Below are 26,576 nucleotides of genomic sequence, written 5' to 3'. Positions count from 1 at the left end.
AATGAAACAAGGCTGGGCTTCGGTGATGACTGGGCAAGCCATGTCGTGGTGTTCTATGGGCCCCACGGCTACTCTGCAAGGACGCAATACCGCCAAGGATTAGGAATGATAATGTGTGGTGTTTTTGGTGTTTACATATTTTTGACCACCCCTGTGTATTGTATGTATCACTATAAAGTTACTAACAAAGTATGTTTTTGTGTAATGTGTTAATAGCGTTATATTAAAGTTCCTCTGAAACAAGGAAGTTTGTATTTCCCTCTGTGAATGACAGGTGTTTTAATTTACTATCACATATTCTATTCAAAGTGATTCATGAAAGTACAAACGTACTCCTAAAAACAGTTAACAGCGTCGCATACGAGTATGTATGATAGACACTGTATCATCACGTGGGAAGGTAGGATCCTGTACAGATGTGCATTATTTTGAAAACAAAGAGCCGACTTATACTTCACTCTCTTAGTAAAATAGTGTATTTTATCATAATGTAATTTAATTTTAACATATTGCAACAATGTAGAGCTAAAAGAGCAACTTGATAAGCTCTGAAACCATCTACAGCATTACTTTGATATGATATCTTGGATCCATTCAGTGTGAACGTCGTTAGAATCTCTTTTCAAGTCGTAGCTGGATGCCACTTTTAGGCATCAGTATAATGGACATAGAGCTGTACTCGAGGTTCGTCACCGTTTTGTCCGTGGTCAGAACGTTGTACCTCGACAACAGGTAAGCGAGTCCCACCTTGACTTGCAACAGACCGAGCCTCATACCTGAAATAGAAAGACAAGTAACGTAAGGAACCTGTGTATTAGGTAAGACAACAGAGTGGTTAACTACATCTCTATGTTACTGAAAACTGAGAAAAAGATGACGAGAGATTTATTTTTCTTCCAATGCACCTCCGTGTTCATAATACGTGTCACTGCGTATCTACAAATGTTTAGAAAGACAATTGGACAAATATCAAACATTTGAAAGTAAAACTGATAAAACGGGAACGACAAAGTCGCTGACATCAATAATAATGAAAAAATCACCATATACCGTTACTTCATTTTAAAAGGCTTCGTAATTTCTCAAAGAAGCTTGAGCTTTCCCATCTACCGTATATCGTATAGGAATGCAGCAGGGTAACGTTCTTGACAAACGGTGGTATTTCTAGGGGTGAACACCTCGTCGTTTTCAAGGTACGAATCCAACGAGAGGTCGCCGTTTACTGCATATGTGCTGTGAAAACGATGCAGTGCTCAGCTATCGAAATATTTGGCAGTCTCGAAGACGTTATTTGGCTGCAGTCCCCTAAGTCACTTGAATATAGACCTCGGTCATCAGCGGAAACAGCAGCCTATGGAATAGTTTGAGAAATACAGGCTGTTTCAGAGAGAGCAATAAATATTTTACAATGTAGTTCTTCAGACTAATTCGAATGAAACATGTGTTCAGGTTTTATTGGTAGCAGAGACACAGCTGTTGGAATATAACACACACAAATACGCACAGAAGGTACTGGACCAAGTAAGGGCAAGTGACATAGTTAACATCTGATTTTCATAAGCCCATCTGCAATTTCATTGCACTTTCTAATCCTCTTGACAACACCACGAGTTGTTTTTCTGAGGTCGTCCTGGCGTTTATTTATAAAGGGAGCACTATTCATAATCCGAACAGTTAATTAGTCTATTGTGTTTACTTTGTATCTGCAATCTTTGCATTCCAACTATTGCCATAGGCATAAAGCGCTGAAACATTGTTGGTCAAGGAACTTGATCATTTCTATCGCTCTATCTTCCACTCAATGTTGGATTTAGATTACGTGTCACTTGACGACTATAATGGTAGGGTCCCCGTCATTCTGGAAGAGCATACCCCTGCTTGCAGCCAAAAAGGACCTTTTTCAATAATGACAGAAGCTCTCTTTCAGGGAATTGTAGCTAATGGGGCCTGTAACGGGATGCGTGACGCAAGAAGCCCAGTTAGCTGATTGTCTCTAATGCCACAACACACATTTACAGAGAAGCGTTGTTGAAAATATGGATTCACGACGGAATGTCGGCTTTCGTCGGTCCACCGATGTTACGGAGGAGTGTTACTGGTAGCATCACGAATAAAAATGGCTTCAGCAGCAAACAATTTTGGTGGCAGTACTCGGAGATTTGTAATTAGCCAACCACAAAAGTCCAATCGTCTTCCTTCATCTCTTTCTCTGATAGGTCGAATCTGCTACAAATGATAAGGACAGAGGCCGTGCATACGCAATGTCTGCCATATGTTTGTTTGTGGAACGCCGATGTGTATAGAAATTTTGCGTAGGCTTGTTGAAGTATTACGTTCTACCTACTGAATAATTTATAAAATGTTTTGACCGTTGCGAATATGGACAACAACCAGCTTTATAAGAGAATGAAGACAATGAAAATTTGTATCGGATCCAGACTCGAACCGGGATTTCTCACTTATCACAAGCGGTCGCCTATCCGATCATGACTCACGGCCAGACCGGAACATCCATAGTTATGTCGTCAACTCAATAATGTTTTCTACTTCATTTACTCTCTGTTCATTTACATTTTCAGATGAAAAATGAGTGCTGCGCGCTGCACCAGTCTCACACAGTTAGTGAAAACACGAGTAAGCACCCGTGAATGCAGTTAGGAAATCGTCTACCATATTTTTTACAAGCTGCAGCAATGTTTCCGTTACAAAACAATACATAAATACTACACCGGCATACATCACATTCGTAAATACGTGCAGCGTCAACCAGACAATAAATCACAGTAACAAAACAATTTAAAAATTCAATTGCCTAAGCTCAAGCACAGCTTTACGTCAACATCAAAATTAAAAAGAAAATCGAAAAAGAAAGTCGCAGCTACTTGAATACCGACCCGCGAAATGAAAACTTATCTCCGTAGCCATTTGTATCTCACTAACCACCAACATTACACACATGTTACATGGAATATTGTATTCGAATTAGTCTATGGTACCAGCGCCTAAAATGTTTACTGTTTCTTGTGAAACTCCCTGTATAGCAAAGTAAACCAAACAGGTTCATCTTTTTCTCACATTCAGTACATTTTAATGAGTTACAGTTAACGTAAAACAGACATCAGACATTTCAATTTATTCCAGTGTTCCGTAATTCTCGTAATACCGATACGTGTGCCTTAAGTAATAATTTTCATACATAATAAACATTATATTTTTACTTTTCGTATTACTGACTTACAATGCATTAACATCATCATCATTATCATTAGCAGTAGCACCAAACTGGCACACACTGCTGCATACAGGCCCGCTCTGCGCTTCTTCGTGTCTTACAGTCTTCACTCACAGGCCTCTACACATTTGTATCTATGCAGTCTGCCCACCTTACATCAGGTCGCGACCCCTACCTTCTGGCATGTCCTGCAATCCAACTAAAGCGTCCGTGGTCTATCTGCCAGCCGGCAGCCGCATTAGTGGCACCATTTCCTACCTATCGCTATTTTGTTTCCATTATAGCCTGTTCTCTGATCATTTTCTTCACTTTACTGTCTCTCCAAGCAATCTGGAACAGCAATCGCTCCATTCGGAGCTAAGAAGCACTCGACTTTCGAATGGTTTCCGCATCTATGCTCCATCTCTCAGTTCCACAAGACAAAACTGGTAACACATGCCGATTTCTAACTTTGCATTACAGATAAAGTGGAAGTTTAATTTTCAAAATTTTATTTACTTTGCAGGAAGCGCTTCAGGTCAACTTTTACTCTTCTGCTCTTTCTTGGCTGTGCGTCCAGTCGTCTTCCTCAACAGTGATAGATAAAATAACACAAAAACTGTACCATCTTCTTTTCGATATGCCGTTTATGTATTATTTATGTATTATTACAGCTGATTTTACGTACATTTTTAAACTTGCTTAATTAAGGTATTTCATTAATTAAATGCACTAGAAACAAACATTGCAATTTCATTAGAAAAATTAACGGTGGTTCAGTTACGTTCCATTTATCCATACTCCTTGTTTTCTCAATTTACGGATAAGATAATTTACTCTGGCGCTGTGTCTTCGGAATCTTTAGCGGCTACATGACTGACTAAACTGTTTACGGTTTAGAAGCCTCGTCATTTCGAAACGAACGGCTTGTAAGCCGAGAAGAGTTTATCCTTGCGCTGTTGATAATTTTGGTGATATTGCATCTCCCTGTTAGACTCCTCTTTTAGTTTTGAACTTCAAACTATTTTAATGAGGTCTAATAGAAACTGTTGCCTTAATGTATATATTCTTCAGTAAGATAACTTAGTTTGAATCAACGTCTTATTTCTCAAGGGCTCTCAGTAGAGGTTTTATTGAAAGCGACTGAAAAGCTTACTCAAAATGTACGAATCCCAAGCGGGATCCTACCGTAACTCACACTTAGTGCCCTTTCTACAGTTTCGTTCACAATTTCTGAATTGTCCATTGCATTACATTGATTTCAAAAGTCAACTTTTTCCTTTGAGTGATTAAAATTCGCTGTTCTTTACTGTATTGTTGGCGATGATTTTAATGAATACTTCGGCCTGGAGACTGCTAGGTCTCTTCCTCGACATCCATACTCCGCAAGCCACATTATGGTGTGTAGTGGAGGGTACTCTGTGTACCGCTGCCACTCCTCCACCTTTTTTTTTTGGTTCCACATTCGAATGATTCGCAAGTAGGACGATTGCATTGCACGTAATCCTCTGTGTCAGCTCGAATCTCTCTAATCTGGTCTTCAGTCTTTTCGTGAGATACCCGTCGCAGGTAGTAATGTATTGGTTGACTCTTCTAGGAACGCACTCTTTCGGAACGCTAACAGCAAACCGCACCATGATACGGAACGTCTGTGTCTCAGCGTCCCCACCGGAGTTCACTGTGAATTTCCGTCACGCTTTCACACTCACTAAATGGACGTGTAACGAAGCGTGCTACTCTTCTTTGGATCTTCTCCATTTCATCTATTAATCATATCTGGTGCGGATCCCACATTGACGAGTAGTATCCAAGAATCGGTCGAATGAGTGTTTTGTTAATATTTCCATGGCTGATAGACTAAACTTTCCGAGGATTCTTCCAATGATTGTGTCTGGCATCTGCCTTAATCGCGATCAATTTTATGTGATTGTTCCACTTTAAATCACTCCCTACTCATGCTGTTAAGCTGTTAAATATATTTTGGAAGATACTGCTTCTAGTGACTTCTGCAATCGTGTAGTCATACAATAAAGGATATTTCTTTCTCGGTACGCGCAATACGTTACGTTTGTGTATGTTGAAGTCAGTAACCTCTCCCTGCACCGAGTGTCGGTCCTCTGCAGGTATGCCTGCATTTCGCTACAATTTCATGCGCCGCGACTACTCTATACAACAGCATCAGCAGCGAAAAGTTTCATGGAACTTCCTGTGTTGTCCTCTAGGCCATTTATATGTACTGTGAAAAGTAATGGTGCTATAATACTCCCTTGGGGCACGCATGAAGTTATCTGAAGACTTCTACGCGTCCAGAATGACATGCTGCGTTCTGTTTTAGATTAGATTTACTTTCATTCCAATTGATCCGTAGTGAGCAGGTCCTCCAGGATGTAGAACATGTCAGAAAAACAAAAATACGTGACAGATATTTACAATTGAAACAAATAAGCTAAAGTACCTTCCACAGGTCCCAAGTGGAATGATCGGCATTTTTTTAATGAACACTATATGAAAGGATCATTTTACAACACTTGTTTACTAAGATCGCATTAATGCACTGAATTTAAAATATTGAAAAAGTTGTTTTTTATTTATAAGATAATAAACCTATGATAGAAATACTACAAGACTTATTGACAGTGAACACATTACTGCACTGAAATGGTGCAGAAGTTAGATTGTACTTTACACACACATACACACACACACACAAAATCTGGAAACTCTTCAACTCAGAAGGCAGGATTCCGCCAGCTCGTGTTTCGTTCATAAGACGGCAGTGCGGAACTGTATCGAATGCCTTCCGGAAGTCAAGGAAGACGCCTGTATATACTGCTTTCTCGTGGATGATCAGAGCGGTTTGGGCTTTACACGATCGTTATTTTCGGAATCCATGTTGAATGGCTCTAAGTACTATGGGACTTACCATCGGAGGTCATCAGTCCCCTAGACTTGTAACTACTTAAACCTAACTAACCTAAGGACATAACACACATCCATGTCCGAGGCAGGAGCGCGGTTCCGGACTGAAGTGCCTAGAACCGCTCGGCCACAGTGGCCGGCGGAATACATGTTCACTTCTACAGAACAGGTTCTAGGTCTCTGGTATTTCATGTCTTGTCTGCGTCCCTTCTCAATACATAATGATTGTTACAACACAGTTAAGTAGACTGAAAGTATTCCCAGACTGAATAGAAGAACTTTCTCACAGTGAAAACCTTCAGCCTGGATTTGGAAATTTACAGTTTGTCAGGAAGAGCCTTGATCTCTTGTGGGAACCTGTTTGAAATTATCGTATATGGAGCAACCAAAAAGTTTCCGTTCGAACCTAACCCCTTGCTTACATATCGGTGCTGATATACCGACTTCGGAGTCGGGCTGAGTTGCACATACGCTGCAGCAATGGCTCCAAATGGAAAGTTTTTGATGGATCCTTACAGCAGGCCGCTCGCCGGCCACTTCCGTTTCCGGCACAGGGCCCGCATGCAGAAAGTAGTCTGAACCACTGCTGGCGGCGCTTCTCCTCCGAAGACAGTCATTTGCTGACATTACAAATACATGAGCTGTCAAAGATCGTCGTCCTGGTGAAAAAGTTAGCGATACTTGAAGGTTCAGAGTGACAATATGGCGGTTTTTGCGAAAGATATTCATGTCTGTATTTGGAACGCCATTGGCGTGTATGACAAGAAACTTGAATTAAAGTATTTCATGGCCTGCCACAAAATCGTCGTCGTTCTATCTGAGACTCGTATTTAGCTGTCCGAAATATTGAAGCTTAGTTATATGGTGGGCTACAATCATGACAGACCCCACGGACGTGGCGGTCGCACAGTTGTATACCTTCGCCGCACCATTACACACCGGGAAATAGTTCTTCTCACTCCTCATGGTAAGACCTTTATAGGTGGTGACCGGAATGCTAAGCATCACACTTAGCACTCCAGTAACACCAGGTCAAAAGGAGTGGGATTTTATCGATTGGAATAGGACTTACCTGTTAGTCCTGGAAGTCTGGTGGCGTACAGAACCTACACATATTCCGTACCCCAGCCGCCAGCTCCCGAACGTAAAGGACTTTGTCATCGTCTCTTTTTTAGGAAAAGAGCAAATTATGATCACAGTCGTCTTAAAAATGAGCACAAATACCAAGAAAATGTATAAGAAGGAATTCTTTGCTTTGGTAACAGTAATGAATATGAAAGCTGGAGTATACACAATCAGTTTTTGTATTTAGGTGCTGATCTGAAACGAAATACCTGAAGAAATCTTGGTTTAAAGAAGGATAGTTCTTGCTTAGAGAAACTGAGTGATAGTAAACAGCATTTAGGTAGACCTTGTCGAAAAAGTTCTCGTCACTGGCTCTAGGGGCGATGTATCTGAGCTATAGGATAGAACCCAAATGTGACACCAGGCGCTGTGAGTTGTGTTTCCTTGATGGCCGGATTGGAACGGATTTTACTCAGCTTCATGAACTCAGATGGGTAGATAATTGAAGGATAAGTAGCGCCTTTGATTCCTGAAGTTTACAGCGACATTCGCGTCCGAGTGTGAGGTCACCATCAGATGCTAGCAATATGGGCCTCGACTAGGCCGTAGCCAGTCCGAACTCTTGTGGTGTAAGAATTTCTCAGCGATAGTATTTGGCCAGAAAGGGAAGAAATTTGGTGGTGTACAGTTTTTGAGTACCATATCGTGCGCCAGTACCTTGAGTTTAATCCAAAATCTCTCCACAGTATCTCAAGATGTGAGGTCATGTGATCTTTTTGACTGTAATCAGGCCTTTGGATGGGGACATTACGTTTATTCATAGAAACAGAAAGCTGCATTACAAAAGAACTCAACTGTGTCATACAAATGATATAGAAACATACTTCATCCAGTCAACAATATGAAGAAAGGTTGCAATAAGACACTTCTGCTAGGATCTTGCCATGGAGATTGGAGTAGGATTTCGACTTTAGAAGAAGATGTGGAGTTTGAGAGAGAGAGAGAGAAAGAGAGAGAGAGAGAGAGAGAGAGAGAGAGAGAGCTCTTCTAGCCATGCAGAATGGAATAGTACACAAGTTCATGTCATTGGGCCACTACATCAGCAAGGTCTTACTGGCATTGCGCTGTTCTTATCATATCTTGTCTAGAGTGTACCGCGAGCACCTCGTTTCAATGTAAAACAACAATCACAATAGTCTACTGCTTTGGGTCTAAGCGTATTGAGGACTGAGGACTGGGGTCACCGACGATTTTAATGGTAGACAGACAGAATACAGTGCAAGAAGTCTCTCGCCAAATCAGTAACGGACAACAGACATATAATTCAGAGCTATTACCTTGATACAGGGCAAAGAAGCCAGCGCCAAACACATGTACTACTGCTGAAGGTAGACCACAGGGCACAGAAGCTAACAGGGAATTCACGATTGTACACCTGAAACGTTGAGACAGGTCATCTGTAATGCTGAGCCGCGGTACACAGCACACCGAAGATGATCCGTACATTCAGTAAGACAATGTTAACATTTCCTTAATTACGAAATGTGTTATGAGGGTTTGCTGGACACACCGTGGGCATGAGAGCACTCGACTCCCTCCCATCCCATCCCTTTATCACCGGATGATCTAATTTCAGTATTGAACAAATGTCTGACGACATTAAGCGAGAAGGCCATGCCTTTGACTGTCTTCTGACCACTTTCCATGCTTAGCATTATTGGTGATTCAGCGGTGATATTACTGGAAGGCCTTCCAATGCCGTCGCTGTCTCTTGGAATGGAGGAGAGTGTTATACCTGGAGGATACAGTACCTAGGAACGCATGATGTTTACCGGTCGGTGTTTCACAGAATCACTTGATGGAGCGTGGACTAGAGACCACACTAAGCAGTTTCCGGCTTGTACCACTGTATTTGTTGTTGTAAGGCACTAGTTGGTGTTTTGTGCACTTTTGTAACTACAATGTATTCTACATACACAAGTTGCGTGTAACATCCACTGACGGAAGAAAATTCACAACAAAAAAATGTAATTAATGTAGAGTGATGAATTTCGGGACTGCATTTATCGAGATTGGCAACGGCCTTGCCGCAGTGGATACACCGGTTCCCGTGAGATCACCGAAGTTAAGCGCTGTTGGGCGTGGTCGGCACTTGGATGGGTGACTGTCCAGCCGCCATGCGCTGTTGCCATTTTTCGGGGTGCACTCAGTCTCGTGATGCCAATTGAGGAGCTACTCGACCGAATAGTAGCGGCTCCGGTCAAAGAAAACCATCATTACGACCGGGAGAGCGGTGTGCTGACCACACGCCCCTCCTATCCACATCCTCAACTGAGGATGATACGGCGGTCGGATGGTCCCGATGGGCCACTTGTGGCCTGAAGACGGAGTGCTTTTTTTTTATCGAGATTAACATATTTAAGTGGTTAACATTGCAAGACCATAAATTAATACTGTAAGTGCGAGATAAGCCATTGCAAATGTGAAATTTCGGTACATTAATGATCGGTGTAACCGCCAGAATATTGAATGCATGCATGCAAATTTGCGTGCATTGAGTTGCATGGGCGCCGGATGTCAGTTAGTTGTACGGAGTTCCATGCTTGTTGCACTTAGTCGCTCAATACAGGGATGTTTAACGACGGTTGTGGTTGACGCTGGAGCTGCATTAATAAACATACTGAACCACGAAACTTGAATAAATAACATGAACAACAGTTTCTTAGATGAGTTTTCTTGAGTTATGAACCATGTAGGGCTGCTCCTGCTCTTGAGAGGCACTTTGTAGAGCTTGCTGTGTTACAACAGCGGTATGTGGACGAGCGTTGTCCTGTTGGAAAACACCCCCTAGAATGCTGTTAATGGTTAGCAGCACAACAGGTCGAACCACCAGATTGTCGTACAGATTTGCAGACAGAGTGCATGGTATAAACACGAGAGTGCTCCTGCTGTGAACTGACAACGGAATGGTCCAATCCGACATGTCGAAACTTTCCCTGAAATATTTTATGCAGGAAGATCCTCTCAAAATTTGAGCTTCTCAGACGAACTAGGAGTACCAACAAAAAAAAAAAAAAAAGTTGAAGGTTGCCAAATTCAGTAGCTCGGCAGATGGCTGGAGAAATGTACAGCTGTACCGTAGCTGTAGTAGACTGCGCATGCTCAACATGACAGCGGCATATCCTTAGTTGACAGTACTTCGGTAAGCAGGTAACACGACTCGGCGCGATCGCAATTCGTGAAGCTAATTTTAGTTTTTGTTGATAGTTTCTCTGAAATATTTGTCCGCAGTTACTGCCCAATCAAATCTGCAGTTGCTTTTGCGGTAGCGTAAGTGTTAAAAATGGAGTTTAAACTTATTCATTGTGTTTAACACTTAATGTTAAGCAGCGTGAAAACCCGGTTTTACTTCGTAAAATCTGACTGTGAAATGTATAAATGGATGAAAGACTTACACAAAGTAATAAATAAGCGTCATAAACAAACTCGCAAAACTGTGAAATCAAAACTGTTATAAAAATTTATTGCACAGATTGGTCCCACAAAGCCCCGACACCCGCATTAATAAACATACTGAACCACGAAACTTGAATAAATAACATGAACAACAGTTTCTTAGATGAGTTTTCTTGAGTTATGAACCATGTAGGGCTGCTCCTGCTCTTGAGAGGCAATGCACTATTACCGATGGAAGTCTTTGAGACTGGACCTTCGAATTGGAACTGAAATGAACACTGCTGATCTCACGTCTTTTTCGATCTTGTTGAGCAGATTCAAGACACCATACAATATAGGAAGTCACAAAACAACGAAGTTTACGTCAAGTAAACGTCTAGAGAAGGTGCCATTAATTCATAGTTGTCGTGAAGACAAAGCTGGATGTTATCCCTACATCTGATGTATGTATCGGCAATCGGCCAAGCTTCGTGGAAGAACTGCGAGCAAACCATTTCGAGGCGAAGAAAGACAGTTTTTTGTGTAACTGATTAATGCTATGGCACATTCAAATAGAACAGTGGTAGTGATAAGTGTGGGTGGATTATTGTTTCCACAGCTTCAGGAACCTCAAGGCATATTACGACCAAACCTTAAAGGAAAGGATCGTTCGGAAGCAAAAATCTTGCAACAGGCCTATCAAAATCTGGAAAAATAGGAAAGAATAATTTTTAACATCTTATTCAAAATGGTTTCTAATCAGTTGCAGAAATTAATTCATCGCTTTTGTTGCACTCTTGGCCTGGAAATAACGATACCCGCCTTTCAGGAGGACGACGTCCGCCCCAGTAGCTGAGTGGTCAGCGTGACGGATTGCCGTCCTCTGGGCCCGGGTTCGATTCCCGGCTGGGTCGGAGATTTTCTCCGCTCAGGGACTGGGTGTTGTGTTGTGTTCATCATCATTTCATCCCCATCCGGCGTGCAGGTCGCCCAATGTGGCGCCGAATGTAATAAGACCTGCGATATGGCGGCCGGACCTGCCCCGCGAGGGGCCTCCCGGCCAATGACGCCAAACGCTCATCATCATCATCATCATCAGGAGGACGACGAAAGGACTGTTGATACAATTGAGATTCCACCAAGAACGACAAGTGTGAGTCTCGAAAAAAATATTTTTTCGACTGTGGAAAGTATTTTTAAGGAAATTGTCGGACAGTATAATTGCCGATATCTCCATGTCATTTGAGAATTACCAGGAGAGCAGTATTCTTAAATTTCGGTCATTTATACACTGTCAGTCTGTTTCGGAACGTTTTTACGGACTGTGCACTGTCAGTTTGTATCGGCACAGTTTTATGAACTGCTTGAAGTATGCTCGGCATGCAGCACAAAAAGCAGGCAATGGCGAGGACCATTTCTATGTCTTACTCCATCGCAATTCTGTCTAAATAAAACTAGTAATTACTATGACGTTTCCCAAAGCATTAATTTTTCTTTCGCCGGGTGTGCCTGATGTATGGAAAATGTTAGTTTTCGTCATTCGAATGATACTTCGCTTTATTGTGACGACTATGTGAAATGAACAAGGAACTGTTTCAGTGTTACTAAAATATACATTATTCAAAAATTACAAGAACTGTGCTACAGGAATTGTAACAAAATGATGTATGTGGAAGAATTATTTCGTTTCAAAAAGTTAAAGTCACGATTGATGGAAGTTGTCTTTAAGGTAACAGCAAACACTGCCTTGATTTATTATCCTCTGCTAGTCACCTTGAAAGAACTACACACGCAACAGTTCAGCTGTCAATATGAACCGCCTCTTATTCAAAATATTAATGACACGTGACATTTTTTTAAATGTTTCACGTGTTACAAATTCGTTTGTCACTCCGCAGCGCTATGCTCTCTTCTCACAGCCGATCGTGCGCTAGGCAAGCGGTTCTTCGTGCGACATAAACGAATAACTTCAACAGTTTTGGAAAAAAATATTTGGGTGTGTCTCAGCAGCTAAATGATGACAGAGCATTTCTTTCATTCCGTTCTTCCTGCACAAAAATTTTCAGGGTGGATTTTGACATGTCGGATTGGACCATTTCCTTGAGTGTTTCTTTAATGTCCTAACAGTCTTCCCTGACTTGAAACGGAAATTTATGTTAGCTGGCAATAGCTTCGTGGAGTAATGATGTAGGTCATAAAGATGAAGGTAGGCACATCCATATTGATGATGATGATGATTACTGTCCGATAATAGATGTTCTAATACTTTTGCTCAGATAATGCAAATGCTCCGAAAGTCATTGAAAAGTGCATGGCACAGTGTGATCCGTATCAACATAATCCATTTTCATTCATATTCTTTTCACGTATTCAGCGAGGGAAAACTGACTATGTATATGTCACTGTTACATTCCTTAAACTCTGTTATCTTATTCTAAAGATCCATACGCGATATACAGGGTGTTACAAAAAGGTACGGCCAAACTTTCAGGAAACATTCCTCACACACAAAGAAAGAAAATATGTTATGTGGACATGTGTCCGGAAACGCTTACTTTCCATGTTAGAGCTCACTTTATTACTTCTCTTCAAATCACATTAATCATGGAATGGAAACACACAGCAACAGAACGTATCAGCGTGACTTCAAACACTTTGTTACAGGAAATGTTCAAAATATCCTCCGTTAGCGAGGATGCATGCATCCACCCTCTTTCGCATGGAATCCCTGATGCGCTGATGCAGCCCTGGAGAATGGCCTATTGTATCACAGCCGTCCACAATACGAGCACGAAGAGTCTCTACATTTGGTACCGGGGTTGCGTAGACAAGAGCTTTCAAATGCCCCCATAAATGAAAGTCAAGAGGGTTGAGGTCAGGAGAGCGTGGAGGCCATGGAATTGGTCCGCCTCTACCAATCCATCGGTCACCGAATCTGTTGTTGAGAAGCGTACGAACATTTCGCCTGAAATGTGCAGGAACTCCATCGTGAATGAACCACATGCTGTGTCGTACTTGTTAAGGCACATGTTCTAGCAGCACAGGTAGAGTATCCCGTATGAAATCATGATAATGTGCTCCATTGAGCGTAGGAGTAAGAACATGGGGCCCAGTCAAGACATCACTAACAATGCCTGCCCAAACGTTCACAGAAAATCTGTGTTGATGACGTGATTGCACAATTGCGTGCGGATTCTCGTCAGCCCACATATGTTGAGTGTGAAAATTTACAAATTGATCACGTTGGAATGACGAAACTAAAATGAGCTCTAACATGGAAATTAAGCGTTTCCGGACACATGTCCACATAACATCTTTTCTTTATTTGTGTGTGAAGAATGTTTCCTGAAAGTCTGGCCGTACCTTTTTGTAACACTCTGTATACGATGGCAGCAGCACAACGCTTGAACAAGCTTCTTTGAATAGAGCTTCTTTAAATTTGTCCAACTCTCTTCCGGGTCATCTGCCTTCGAAGAATTCTTATTTGACTCGCCTGTGCATTCCTTGTTTCTTGTAAGGACTCCAAACACTGCTAAATACTCTGGAACTGGCCGCAGTAGCGTTTTGTGTGTGATTTCCTTTACAGATGTGCTACATTTTCCCATAATCCTTCCTACAAACCTTCGTCTACAGCTACATGATTACTCTATAAACCAAACTTAAGTGCCTGGAAAATTGTTCTTCGAACGGCCTTCAGACTATTTCTCCTCTGTTCCAATCTCTAACAGCGCAGTAGGAAAATGAACACTTAAATCTTTCCGTACAAGGTCTGACTTCTCTTATTATGGTCCGATGATCATTCCTCTCTGTATCGACCTCTGAGAACAAAATATTTTGCATTCAGAGAATAGAGTTGGTGATTAAAATTTCGTGGAAAGATATTGATTTCCAACCCAACTCGCTTATCACATCCGTGACACTCTCGAGAATTTTGCGACAGTAGGAAATGTGCTGCCCTTATTTGGACTTTTCCATATTCTCTGTCAATGCTATCTGGTAAGGATCTCATACCGCACAGCAATGCTCTAGCAGAGGATGGAAAAGCGTAGTGTAAGCAGACTATTTAGTAGATCTGTTGCATCTTCTAAGCGTCCTGCCAATAAAACATTGTCTTCGGTTTGCCTTTCTCAGAACATTATATGTGATCGTTCAAATTTAAGTTGTTCGTAATTGTAATACCTAGGTATTTAACTAAATTGACAGCCTTTAGATTTATATGATGTATCGTGCAACCGAAATTTAACGAATTTCTATTAGTGCTTAGGTGGATGCTCTCATACTTTTAGTTATTCAGAGGCAATTGCCACTTTTCGCATCTTACAGGTATCGTGTCTAAGTCATTTTGCAACGGGTTTTTATCTTCTCCATCGTTTTACTAGGCTGTAAATGACGGCATCATCTGCAGACAATCGAAGGGGGCTATTCAGATTGTCTCCTAATCGTTTATATAGATAAGAAACTGCAGAGTGACTATGAAACTTTCTTGGAGGTTGCCAAATATCGCTTCTATTTTACCTTCCGTCTAATGCTACGTACTGCAACCTTTCTGACAGGGAACCACAAATGTAGTTGCACAACTGAGACTGTAGTCCACAGGCACGGAATTTGATTAGAATTCTTTTGTGAGGAACGGTGTTAAAAGCCTTTTGGGGATCTAGAAATATGGAATCAATCTGAGATCCCTAAATCTTCCATTCACCTTCGGCAACACTGATTTTGCGTGATAGTGCCATTTCATGTTGCTTCTTAGTGGTACGCAGTAACCATAGCATGTCATTAACAAAATTACTGCCATCCAAATGTTTTTCAAGAGGTTCTAAAATAAGGGTATATGGAACTATAATCAGATCGGTATTAATATATTGGGCACAAATATGGAGAACAGATGAGTAAACAGAGAGAATTCTGAGGAAAATATTTGGACCAATATGTGAGGGAAGAGGATGTCGAAGAAAAAATAACAGGGGGATATATAAAGAACCAGATGTTGTTGCAGAAGGCAAGCCAAGGAGACTGAGAATGGGCAGCCATATCTATAGAGGAGATGAGGAGTCAAGATTGAGGGGAGTGTCAGAGAAAACACCCAAAGAACGAAGAAATTCAGGAAGGCCGAAAAATAAAATGGAGAGACATGGTGGCTAACGATCGTCAGATATTTGCTGCAGGGAAAAAAGACGCCAATAACAGGAGAAGCGTACTTGACGAGGCAAAACACCGACGGCTGTTTTGGAGCCACGAGAGTAAGAGAAAGTCTTAGAATTACTCATAGGAACTGAGGTGTTCAAGAAGTTTACCACTACTCTTGGAATCAGATACTGTAGGGTTATTTCTCTATATTATGCGTTATCTCACATATGTCCACATTTTAAGAGGCTGGCACCCACTATGCCAAATCTGAAATTTTATCCAAGTCATTCTGCCATTCCTTGCTCATAGAGTCAATATACTCGTGTTTTTTTTAAACGTAAAGCATAACTAAATCGATTGATGGTAATAAGCAAAGTTGTACTTCGAACTTGACACCAAGACTCATTCCGAAATCTCTCTGCTTGTACGAGACAAAAGCTCGCGAATAACATTTTTGGCTACTGTAACCGAAAAATGGAACTACATTTTAGAACTCACAATTTGAGGATTTTATTGTTCTTCACATCGAGACACAAATTGGAACTGAAAGATATGACGCGAGATTACTCACCTATACAGATGCGGGGGCCCTCCCCGAACGGCAGGTAAACATAGGGGTGCCTCTTGGCTTTCTCCTCCTCCGAGAACCTCTCAGGGTCGAAGCGCTCTGGATCCGGGAAGTACTTGGGGTCGTGCTGGATGCCCAGGACGGAAATGGCGACAGCCGTTCCTTTCTCCAGGACGAGTTCGCTGTCAGGAATCCTGTACTCTTTGTTACACTCCCTGTTCAGGATGGGCAGGGGTGGGTACTTCCGCAGTGTCTCTAAAAGAATTACACAATCGATGGATTAAGGATATGCTGTGTAATCTACCAGACTAGTTTACAATACAATTCTTTAGAATGCTGAAGAATTTGAGCCGTAATTCACAGGAATGATAATGTTTGTAACCCCTATTAATAACTTCGTCATTCTTAATTCCCATGTAACACGAGTGTAAAAATGTTGTTATACTTAAAAAGCATACTGTTGAACGTAATTTTATTATTTTGTGTATAATTGCTTTGAAGAACAATCTGAAGATAATGTGATAACTTGAAATTCACTTAAAGAATGTACGAAATATTTACCAAGTAACGAAATAAATCTCGGGTGAACAGCCTGGTATGAGTGTGCATAGGCCACAATGTTTCGGCAATTGACCACGTTGCCATCATCAGGTGCCGCAGGTCACTACGTCAGCGCACCTGATGATGGCAACGTGGTCAATTGCCGAAATATTGTGTCCTATGCACACTCATACCAGGCTGTTCATCCGAGATTTATTTCGTCATAAAATACGCCTGGAGAAATTGAAGAATCACTTTACCAAGTATCTAACTGATATAAATTTTTCAGCATTTGTACGAGAACGTGCTAGAAATTTAGCATCAAAATTGAAAAAAAAAAATGAAAAAGGATTTATCTTCGGAGACTAATTATGTGCACAAACAAATGTTATTAATTTTCATTTTGAGAACGTACGAGGGGCGTTCAATAAGTAATTCAACACTATTTATCCTCGGCCAATTTCCGCTGAAAAATGCGGAATCTGTTTTGGGACTCCGTGGTATATTCCGTCCTCAGCCCTTACAGGTTCATGAAGTTCAGACATGTGATGGCGCTTTACGTAGCTTTCAGAATGGCGTCTGTAACACGGACGTGCATTCCAAGCAGAGAGCTTTCATTGAGTTTCTGTTGGTGGAAAACCAGAGCATCGCAGTTATTCATAGTAGCATGCAGGATGTCTAGGGAGACCTGGTAGTGAGTCGCTGGGCGAGGTGTCTGTCACCGTAGCAACGAGGTCGGACAGAACTGTCCTATCTTCTGCGTGCCGGCCGGCCGCGCACTGTGACACTTGCAGTGGTGGAACGTGCGGACACTCTCATTCGAGTGATCGACGGATCACAATCAAACACCTCGCTCCTCAGCTGGACATCTCCATTGGTAGTGCTGACACACGCCTACCAGTTGGGGTACTCAAAGGTTTGTGCACGCAGTGCTCCTCGCCACCTAACGGAGGACCAAACGAGCAACGGAGGACCACCTGTGCGGAACTGAATGCGCGTTACGAGGCTGATCGTGACAATTTTTTGTTGAACATTGTCAGAGACAGTGAAATATGGGCTTATCAATTCGAAATGGAATCAAAACGGCAATCCATGTAATGGTGTCGCACCATCCCTCCTCTGAAGAAAAAGTTCAAAGCCGTATCCTCAGCTGATAACGACAAGGCGATGGTCTTCTGGGACTCTGAAGGGTTATTCTGTCTGATGTTCTCCCTTTTCGTGCAACAATCAACTTGAAAGTGTATTGTGCTTCCCTCAGGAAATTGAAGAAACGACTTATGTTCGTGCCAAAAAGAAAAAAAAATGCAAACGAACTTCTCCTTCTCCATGACTACGCGAGGAGTCACAGAAGTCAGCGCACCAGAGAGGAGCTCACAAAACTCCACTGGACTTTCCTTCCTCAGGCACCCTACAGCCCGGATCTCACACCTTCTGAATTTTTTTATTTGGTCCAAAGAAGGATACACTCCACTGGAAGCAGTTCGTGGATGATGGGGATGTTATTGATAGAGCAAGACGTTGGCTCCGACGTCGACCAGCTGATTGGTACCATGGGGGCATAAACGCCCTGCCAGTCAGGTGGCGTAAGGCCGTCGCATTGAACGGAGATTCTATTGAAAAATAGGTTTTTGTAGTCAGAAGAGAGGGAAATAATATAGGATATTGGAATCCTGAATAAAACCGAACCACTTTCAGAAAAAAAAAAGTGTTGCATTACTTATTGAGTGCCTCTCGTATTTGTATCAAAACTATGGTAAACGTGTTACTACACTCTGTAAAATCTTATCTCTGCACTCGAACTTTTGTAGACATTTTAATTTTGAACACATTCCAGTAATACTTTGAAATATTTCAATCGTTTTAACTTATTTATAGGCCAGCGGCGTGGGCGCAAAGTGATTTATTTGAGAGTTCTTGAGAGCTATAAACTGTATATGCACTCATCTCATTTCAAAATCCATTTTGAGCTTAGTAAATATGAAGCGATGTTATAATCTCGTACTCTTCGAAGTAATAAACAGAAAAGATGGCGCAAAAAGTTGTCTCATAATTATCTTACGCATAAAATTCCAGGAAATATTTAAGCTACACTTGCACAGACAAGAATATTTTCAAAATTTATTTCATTGTACGTTACCACTCACTGTTATTTCTACACTGTGGTACATTTACTGTTTTTAAAGCCGATTTATGTGAATGATAACGATTATTAAGAAATATCGGACGATTACATTACAACAGCAAAATATAAAGAGCAAGGAAGGTAGTTGTTTAAAGAAGAGAAACGGAACAAGATTTCGTAAACGATGAAGGTGAGGGAAAAATGTCCGACGTTGTAGTATGACATCCAATATAATTTATATGAACGAAAGTGAAGCATATTTAGTTAATTTGAAGCGTGATATTATGTACTGCAACAAGTTAACGCAGTGGCTTCGAATTCGAGAGGACGGCTGTTGAAATCCCTGTCCGACCATCTAGATTTAAATTTTTTTGGCTTCCCAAACGCAAAGGACGGAATGACTCGTTTTAGAACAACGCAGCCGATATCCTATCCATCATCCCCCAACCCGATCCTGTATTCCGTCTCTAATGATCTCTTCATCAAACTGACGCTAACTCCAATCTTCTTTCTCATTTTTCGAAGGAAATACCTAATAAGGCCAAAAGCCGGTGACCGCCAGCTGACATGACCAGTACACCGAGTATCTCCAACACGTCGACAACAAAACGCTGCTGTCAACGACGCTGGCTTCGTAACCGTGCTTTGAAAACCGTCGTATCATACAGAGTAAGGCATTTAATGAGTGTCCTGGCTATAGGCTGAAACAAATTATGCACAAGTCTGGATTCATAGTGAAGGTTAAATTGACTTACCGCACACAACTTTGTCGAGGTAGGACATTTTTGAAATGGAGTCGTAGGTGATGTCCGTTCCATATTCTTTGAATACCGAGTCAATCTCCTCTTGCAGCTTGGTCTGCAACGAAGGATTGAGAGCCAGTTCGTGCAAGGCGAAGCTCATTGTCGTCGAAGAGGTTTCAAAGCCGGCTGCGAAGAAGACGAATGCCTGGGCAGCCAGCTCGTTGAGAGTCAGCTCTGCAGAAAAGTGAACACGGCTAAGAAAACAATTTAAATCTACTTCTGCATCTATATTCCGCAATGCACCTTACGGTATGTGACGGAGGGTGAATGTCACCCCACTATCGTCTTACCCCTTCTCTGCTCCACTTGTGAACGACCCGTGAGAATAACGAGAGTGTACAAACTAGTTTCTCTGATTTTTTAGTCCTGATATGTAGAGGGACATACATGAGTGGAAGTAACATATTGCCCGCCACTTTTTCGAAACACATTCTGCAAGTTTCCTCTCCGTGATACAAAACGCCTCTCTTGTAGTTACTGCCAATGAAGTTTTCTGAGGATCTTCGTATCGCTGTCGTGCTTATTAAACCACCCCGTGACGAAATGTGTCACTCTTCTTTGGAGCTTCACTATCTCTTTTGTTAATCTTATTTACAAGGGAACTTTCCCAAATGTCAACAAACGTTCTTGATGGAACTTGGCGGGCATATGGAAGAAGTAAAATAATCCAATACTTATTTTTTTTGGTGTCCAATTTCACTTTTATTGGGTAAAACATGCCCCAACAGGTAATTTGACGCATTAGGTTTGGAGAGAATATCCTCGAAACGATTATATATAAAAGTGTTTCCCATATGGAAGCTGATACGTAATTAATGTTCTTGAAAACTGTATAAACGAATTTCATAATAATTTGAAATTTTGTAAAATACTCCACCACCACTAATTAATTTTCAAAAATGAAAATTTTTGTAATATAAATTGAAGAAGCTTTTAAGCTACATCCATCCATGTGCAATAAAGCTAGTCTCTGAAACACCATTTTTGTAAAATACCCTATTCACAAAGTGCTGTCAGAGTACTTTCGACATACCAATTAAAATATCGAAACGCTCACTGTTAGTCTAGTTTTTAATTTACTTGTGTTTATCTGAAAGGGAAGCAGTGGTTGGGAAGGGAGTGAGACATGGTTGTAGCCAATCCCCGATGTTATTCAATCTGTATATTGAGCAAGCAATAAAGGAAACAAAAGAAAAGTTCGGAGTAGGTATTAAAATGCACGGAGAAGAAATAAAAACTTTGAGGTTCGCCGATGACATTGTAATTCTGTCAGAGACAGCAAAAGACTTGGAAGAGCAGCTGAACGGAATGGACAGTGTCTTGAAAGGAGAGTATAAGATGAACATCAACAAAAGCAAAACGATGATGATGGAATATAGTCGAATTAAATCGGGTGATGCTGCGGGAATTAGATTAGGAAATGAGACACTTAAAGTAGTAAAGGAGTTTTGCTATTTGGTGAGCAAAATAACTGATGATGGTCGAAGTAGAGAGGATATAAAATGTAGACTGGCAATAGCAAGGAAAGCGTTTCTGAAGAAGAAAAATTTGTTGACATCGAGTATAGATTTAAATGTCAGGAAGTTGTTTCTGAAAGTATTTGTATGGGGTGTAGCCGTATATGGTTCAAATGGCTCTGAGCACTATGGGACTTAACATCTATGGTCATCAGTCCCCCAGAACTTAGAACTACTTAAACCTAACTAACCTAAGGACATCACACAACACCCAGTCATCACGAGGCAGAGAAAAACCATGACCCCGCCGGGAATCGAACCCGGGAACCCGGGCGTGGGAAGCGAGAACGCTACCGCACGACCACGAGCTGCGGACTGCCATATATGGAAGTGATACGTGGACGATAAATAGTTTGGCCAAGAAGAGAATAGAAGCTTTTGAAATGTGGTGCTACAGAAGAATGCTGAAGATTAGATGGGAAGATCACATAACTGATGAGGAGGTATTGAATAGAATTGGGTAGAAGAGGAGTATGTGGCACAACTTGAATAGAAGAAGGGATCGGTTGGTAGGACATGTTCTGAGACATCGAGGGATTACCAATTTAGTATTGGAGGGCAGCGTGGAGGGTAAAAATCGTAGAGGGAGACCAAAAGATAAATACACTAAGCAGATTCAGAAGGATGTAGGCTGCAGTAGGTACTGGGAGATGAAGAAGCTTGCACAGGATAGAGTAGCATGGAGAGCTGTATAAAACCAGTCTCAGGACTGAAGACCACAACAGCAACATATTTATTTTATGTTTCGCACTGTTGTTTTACATTTTACATTGATTTTCTTCTTCTTGTTTATTTGTTTCTAAGTTTACCGTTTCACTTAAGGATACAGGATTCTTTTCTGGCTCAATATTATGAAAAAATCAACACACATTTCCTTCACGCACTACATATAACGTGTTTGTTTTTCAGATTTTTTGTTGATATCAGGTAATGCAGCACACTTTCTAAACAAATTAGAAGCGTTCTGAATAGATTTGAACCTGCTAAGGGTTATTAAAATAATTACCAAGAAATTGATGCATTTTTTTCCAAAATGCTTCCTCAAATTGCCATTTAATCCAACGCTATACATTTGAAGGAGACCAAATTTTTATTAGATATGTATGACATGATGGCTGAGTTACTAGACCTATTTAATTCCACCTATTACGTATATTACAAGGATAAAAAATATCACATCTTACATTTTAATTTTTATAGCTTTTTCCTAGTAAAAATTTTATTTTTCCTATAATTTAGTTGATTCTGCAATAAAGCTTAGGTCTACTACATAAGTATGGACGATTGCAAGTTACAGAAAAATATTAGAGCAAAGCTTTATAAACTTTAGGAAATATTTATACCTGAATTCTGAAAAATTCAACTTGTCGGAAATTGCGAATGAAGATATGAGTTCTATTATACTGTGCCTCAGCATAGTTTTCATCCTGCTCTTTATCTTCAAGCTTGCTCGTGGCACTCCTTTTAGCACTTCTTGCTTCTTTGGTAACTTGAATGCACCTGTTGTCTGTCACACACAAGCAATTGAACTTCCATATTAGAGCCACATTTTATGCCTAAATTTCTCAGGACTTCCAACCTCCCTATCACTCCATCATTGAAACATATCACTGCATCTAGTACACCAACATTTAATCTATTTATACCTACAAAAACATTCTTCAGTCATCTTTCCCATATGCAATGGTTGACAATTTTATTTGTATTCTGAGTATCCCCATGAAAACAGGGTCACTCAGGTCTCTAAAAAGTCGTTTTATTTCATTCATAACAGGCTCAGGAAGAGAACGCTTGTGATGGTATGTTTGACCACTTTCTGTTGCGTTTTGGCAACCACACCAAGAATCTGCTCCTTTAGAGCAAAGTTCGTGAACAGGGTGGTCATCTGAGGACAACTTACGAAAGTAGTTGGCCCATACAGCTTTTCTCATAGCTGTAACATCATTCAGCGGTGCAGTTTGTCTAATCGCCAGTCCATAATAACTCTGAAGAAGGTCTATTTCAGTTTCTGTCAATGTGCCTCGGCCAGCCAGATTTTCCATCAGATAGCAACTTTCCTTTCATTTCTCTTCGTAGCTTCGTCAATATAGCAGCCATCCTCTTTTGCACATGTCCACAACACTTCAGTTTTGTTAGCAAGGTGTCACCATAAACATTGAACTTATTAATTTTATTGAAAGCTTTAGAGTCCCCATAGCCTTGGTGCTTCGTGTACCAAACTTTATAAACGGGCACCGACCTCTGAAATATTTTTAGAGCTCCATCACACTCCATACCTCCACCGTAACCATCATAATTCTTAGAATACTGATGTTCACTATGTCCTTCAGTGTTACCATGGTATGTATGGCAGTACTTAAATAAGCACTCAACATCAACAACTTTTCCATTCTCCAGAGAAGAAGCACTTACAACACCATTCAAGGAACGATGTGCTCGACGTTGCCATGTCCCATCAAGTGCAACAGCAATGTCCCTGGTTCCACTATATTTACAGTTTCTTCTACTGCACGTTTCATAGATGCTTTAGACATAACCGTCAAGGCACTTAAAAGTATTTTTATGTTCTTCCTGAACCTACTGGGAGGAGGAGGAAGGTCCATCAAATCGCAAAAGGTTTAAGCAGCCTTTTTTCCTTTTCCTATTGCACACATTGCATATACATACTTCAAATTCATAAGAATTATGCACAATGTTCGAAGTCATTTTTGAGGTAGATTTATTGCAGGATCTACACAGAACAACTAATTTTGGCGCTAAACCCTTCTTGCTATTTTGTTCTTCGGTTATTTCCAGACAGAATACACCATCACCACCACATTGTTTTCATTTCGCCACTTCCTTTATCAAAGAAGGTAAGATTCCCACATCAACAACAATAAATCCACTACAAACAGCGTCACTGTTAACACAAAAATTTGAATCACTAGGAGGCATGCCATGTGGGAGTTTCTTCCTTGAATAACTATACATGGGTTACTTTCAAGAGTGTGGCTTGCTTTGTTTGTGAACTGGTTGCCACGGAATTTCCTTTTATTGAATTTCTTGATGCGTGGCATAGTTCGTATTTATTGCACATTAAAGGATATGTACTTCCACAAATATATGTAGCACTTGGGCAACAAACATGCAGCGAAACGAAAGTAAATACAAGCAAAGATAATAATTTACAGACACTAGAAACCTGCACTGTTCCCAAAATATACAATGTATCATACATATAATCGTTGGAAACGAAAGTTCACAGTTCTTTTCGAAATAATACCGGCTTCTGTAATAGAAATAAAGGGTGCGTGGTGGCATACATGACTGTAACTTTAAAATTTAATATATGTAGGACATTTTTCATTTGAAACCCTATAATGTATATATCAATGGAATCAAGGAAGCTTATAGAATTTGATAAACTCAAAACATTCAATTTTTCCACCATTTGTAAGTACCCTGTATCCTTAAGTGTATTTTGTTAATTTAAAATAATAAGTAACTCATTATTATGATATAAAATCATTACAATAATGATAATTTGAAAATAAATGTTTGAAACATAACGTTTTATTACACCAAGTGCATAAAATTAGCAACTTTTCTCATGCAATATACACGACAAAGAACACAATATAGAACAAAATTTGGCAGGACTTGAAATTGTCTCAAGTAATTTTCTAAATATCCTGATTTGTATCAGGCATATTTCAGTATACTGGTAAGCTATGGAGAAAAGAACTGATCATGTTCTAGTGACTACAACTTTATTATATTGATATCGAAATCATTTAACAGAACTAGATCTGAAAATATTCTCACAAGGTGCTTCCAACATCGAAAGTCTTATACGTACCATGACTATACCTGTGCCATCGTGTCCTTTGGTATCACAAGATGAATAAGTGCCTTGTCCTCGGATATGATAGTGATAATGGTTTCTTTACGCTGACCACCTGCCTTTTCATAGTTTTAAAAGAAACCAAGAATTCGAGAACCTCTTTTTGAAGTCCCAAAGTCCTTGTGACAGCATAGAAATATGATAAACAAATGTCTGAGCAGGTCAAAAGATATTTGAAGGAGGTTTTCTTTCCTAGCAAGGGATAAAAATCTGTGTGATTGTTAGATTCTCAGGGTTGTCAGTGTGAAAGAACAGTATAGACCATCGTACCGCAGGACAAGGAGCTTGTTTAGCTGATGATCGCAAAGGGCTTGACGAGAGATACCGTATACCGTTTTCGATGTTGGAAGAACTGCGTTAGAAGACTTTAAGATCTACTTCTGCTGAATGATTTGTATGTCAATCTCCACTTCAGAAACAATATAAATAATCTGCAGTCACATCCTACCAATATACTGAAATAAGCCTGACACAATTCAGGATATTTAGAGGATCACCTTTGAGAATTTGAAATGCTGCTGAATTTTGTTTTGTATTGTGTGCTCTGTCGTGTATATTATGTGAAGAAATATTATTAATTTTATGTGCATGCTACAAGAAAACGTTATGTTTTAGGCATTACAATTATTGTAATGTTCTGTATCATAACAATGAGTTACTTATTATTTTCAATTAACAAAATACACATATGTGAAAGAATAAATTAAAAAAAAAAAAAAAAGAAAGCCGGCCGAAGTGGCCGTGCGGTTAAAGGCGCTGCAGTCTGGAACCGCAAGACCGCTACGGTCGCAGGTTCGAATCCTGCCTCGGGCATGGATGTTTGTGATGTCCTTAGGTTAGTTAGGTTTAACTAGTTCTAAGTTCTAGGGGACTAATGACCTCAGAAGTTGAGTACCACAGTGCTCAGAGCCATTTTTTTAAAAAAAGAAAAGAAAAGAAGTGAAATGAATGTAAAACGTAATATCACTATTTCAGACATAAAACAAATATAATTAAAATAAATAACTAGACGAATAATGCATGTTTAGATATTTTAATTAGGTATGTTGAAAATACTGTGACAGTATATTGCGTACAGTGTATTTTCCATAAAATGTATTTCAGAAATCGGCTCTATTACACATGAAGCTTAATTACACATGATTGTATGTAGCCTGAAAGCTTCTTTAATTTGTGTCGCAACAAAAGTTTTCATTTTTCAAAATGGTGGTTGGATGTTTTGCAAAAGTTGAGATTTTGCAAGTTTTCAGATTACTACAAAATTGTAGTATACAGTTTTCAAGAACATTAATTCCACATGAACTTCTATATGAGAAACATCTTTTATATATCATCGTTTCGAAGATATTCGTTCCATATCTAATATGCTAAATTACATTTCGT

General features: G+C 40.3%; 1 protein-coding gene and 1 pseudogene across 2 annotated transcripts in view; one reads left to right on the top strand and one right to left on the bottom strand.

Moving 5' to 3' along the window:
* Positions 1 to 595: 595 nt before the first annotated feature.
* The window catches only part of LOC126483883 (cytochrome P450 6k1-like), a 110,384-nt gene continuing 84,403 nt past the window's right edge, over positions 596 to 26,576 (bottom strand). For both annotated transcript variants that reach the window (XM_050107140.1, XM_050107139.1), the window contains exons 6-8: positions 19,743 to 19,964; positions 16,329 to 16,580; positions 596 to 776 (exon numbers count right to left, since the gene is read on the bottom strand). In XM_050107140.1, coding sequence (XP_049963097.1) covers positions 610 to 776; positions 16,329 to 16,580; positions 19,743 to 19,964 — 641 coding nt within the window. In that variant the 3' untranslated portion in view covers positions 596 to 609. The remainder of the gene's footprint in view (positions 777 to 16,328; positions 16,581 to 19,742; positions 19,965 to 26,576) is intronic.
* LOC126485800 (5S ribosomal RNA) lies at positions 9,270 to 9,386 on the top strand (annotated as a pseudogene).

Source organism: Schistocerca serialis, chromosome 6 (assembly GCF_023864345.2).
Source record: "Schistocerca serialis cubense isolate TAMUIC-IGC-003099 chromosome 6, iqSchSeri2.2, whole genome shotgun sequence".
NCBI classification, from domain to species: Eukaryota; Metazoa; Arthropoda; class Insecta; order Orthoptera; family Acrididae; genus Schistocerca; species Schistocerca serialis.
This window is presented reverse-complemented; position numbering and strand designations above follow the sequence as displayed.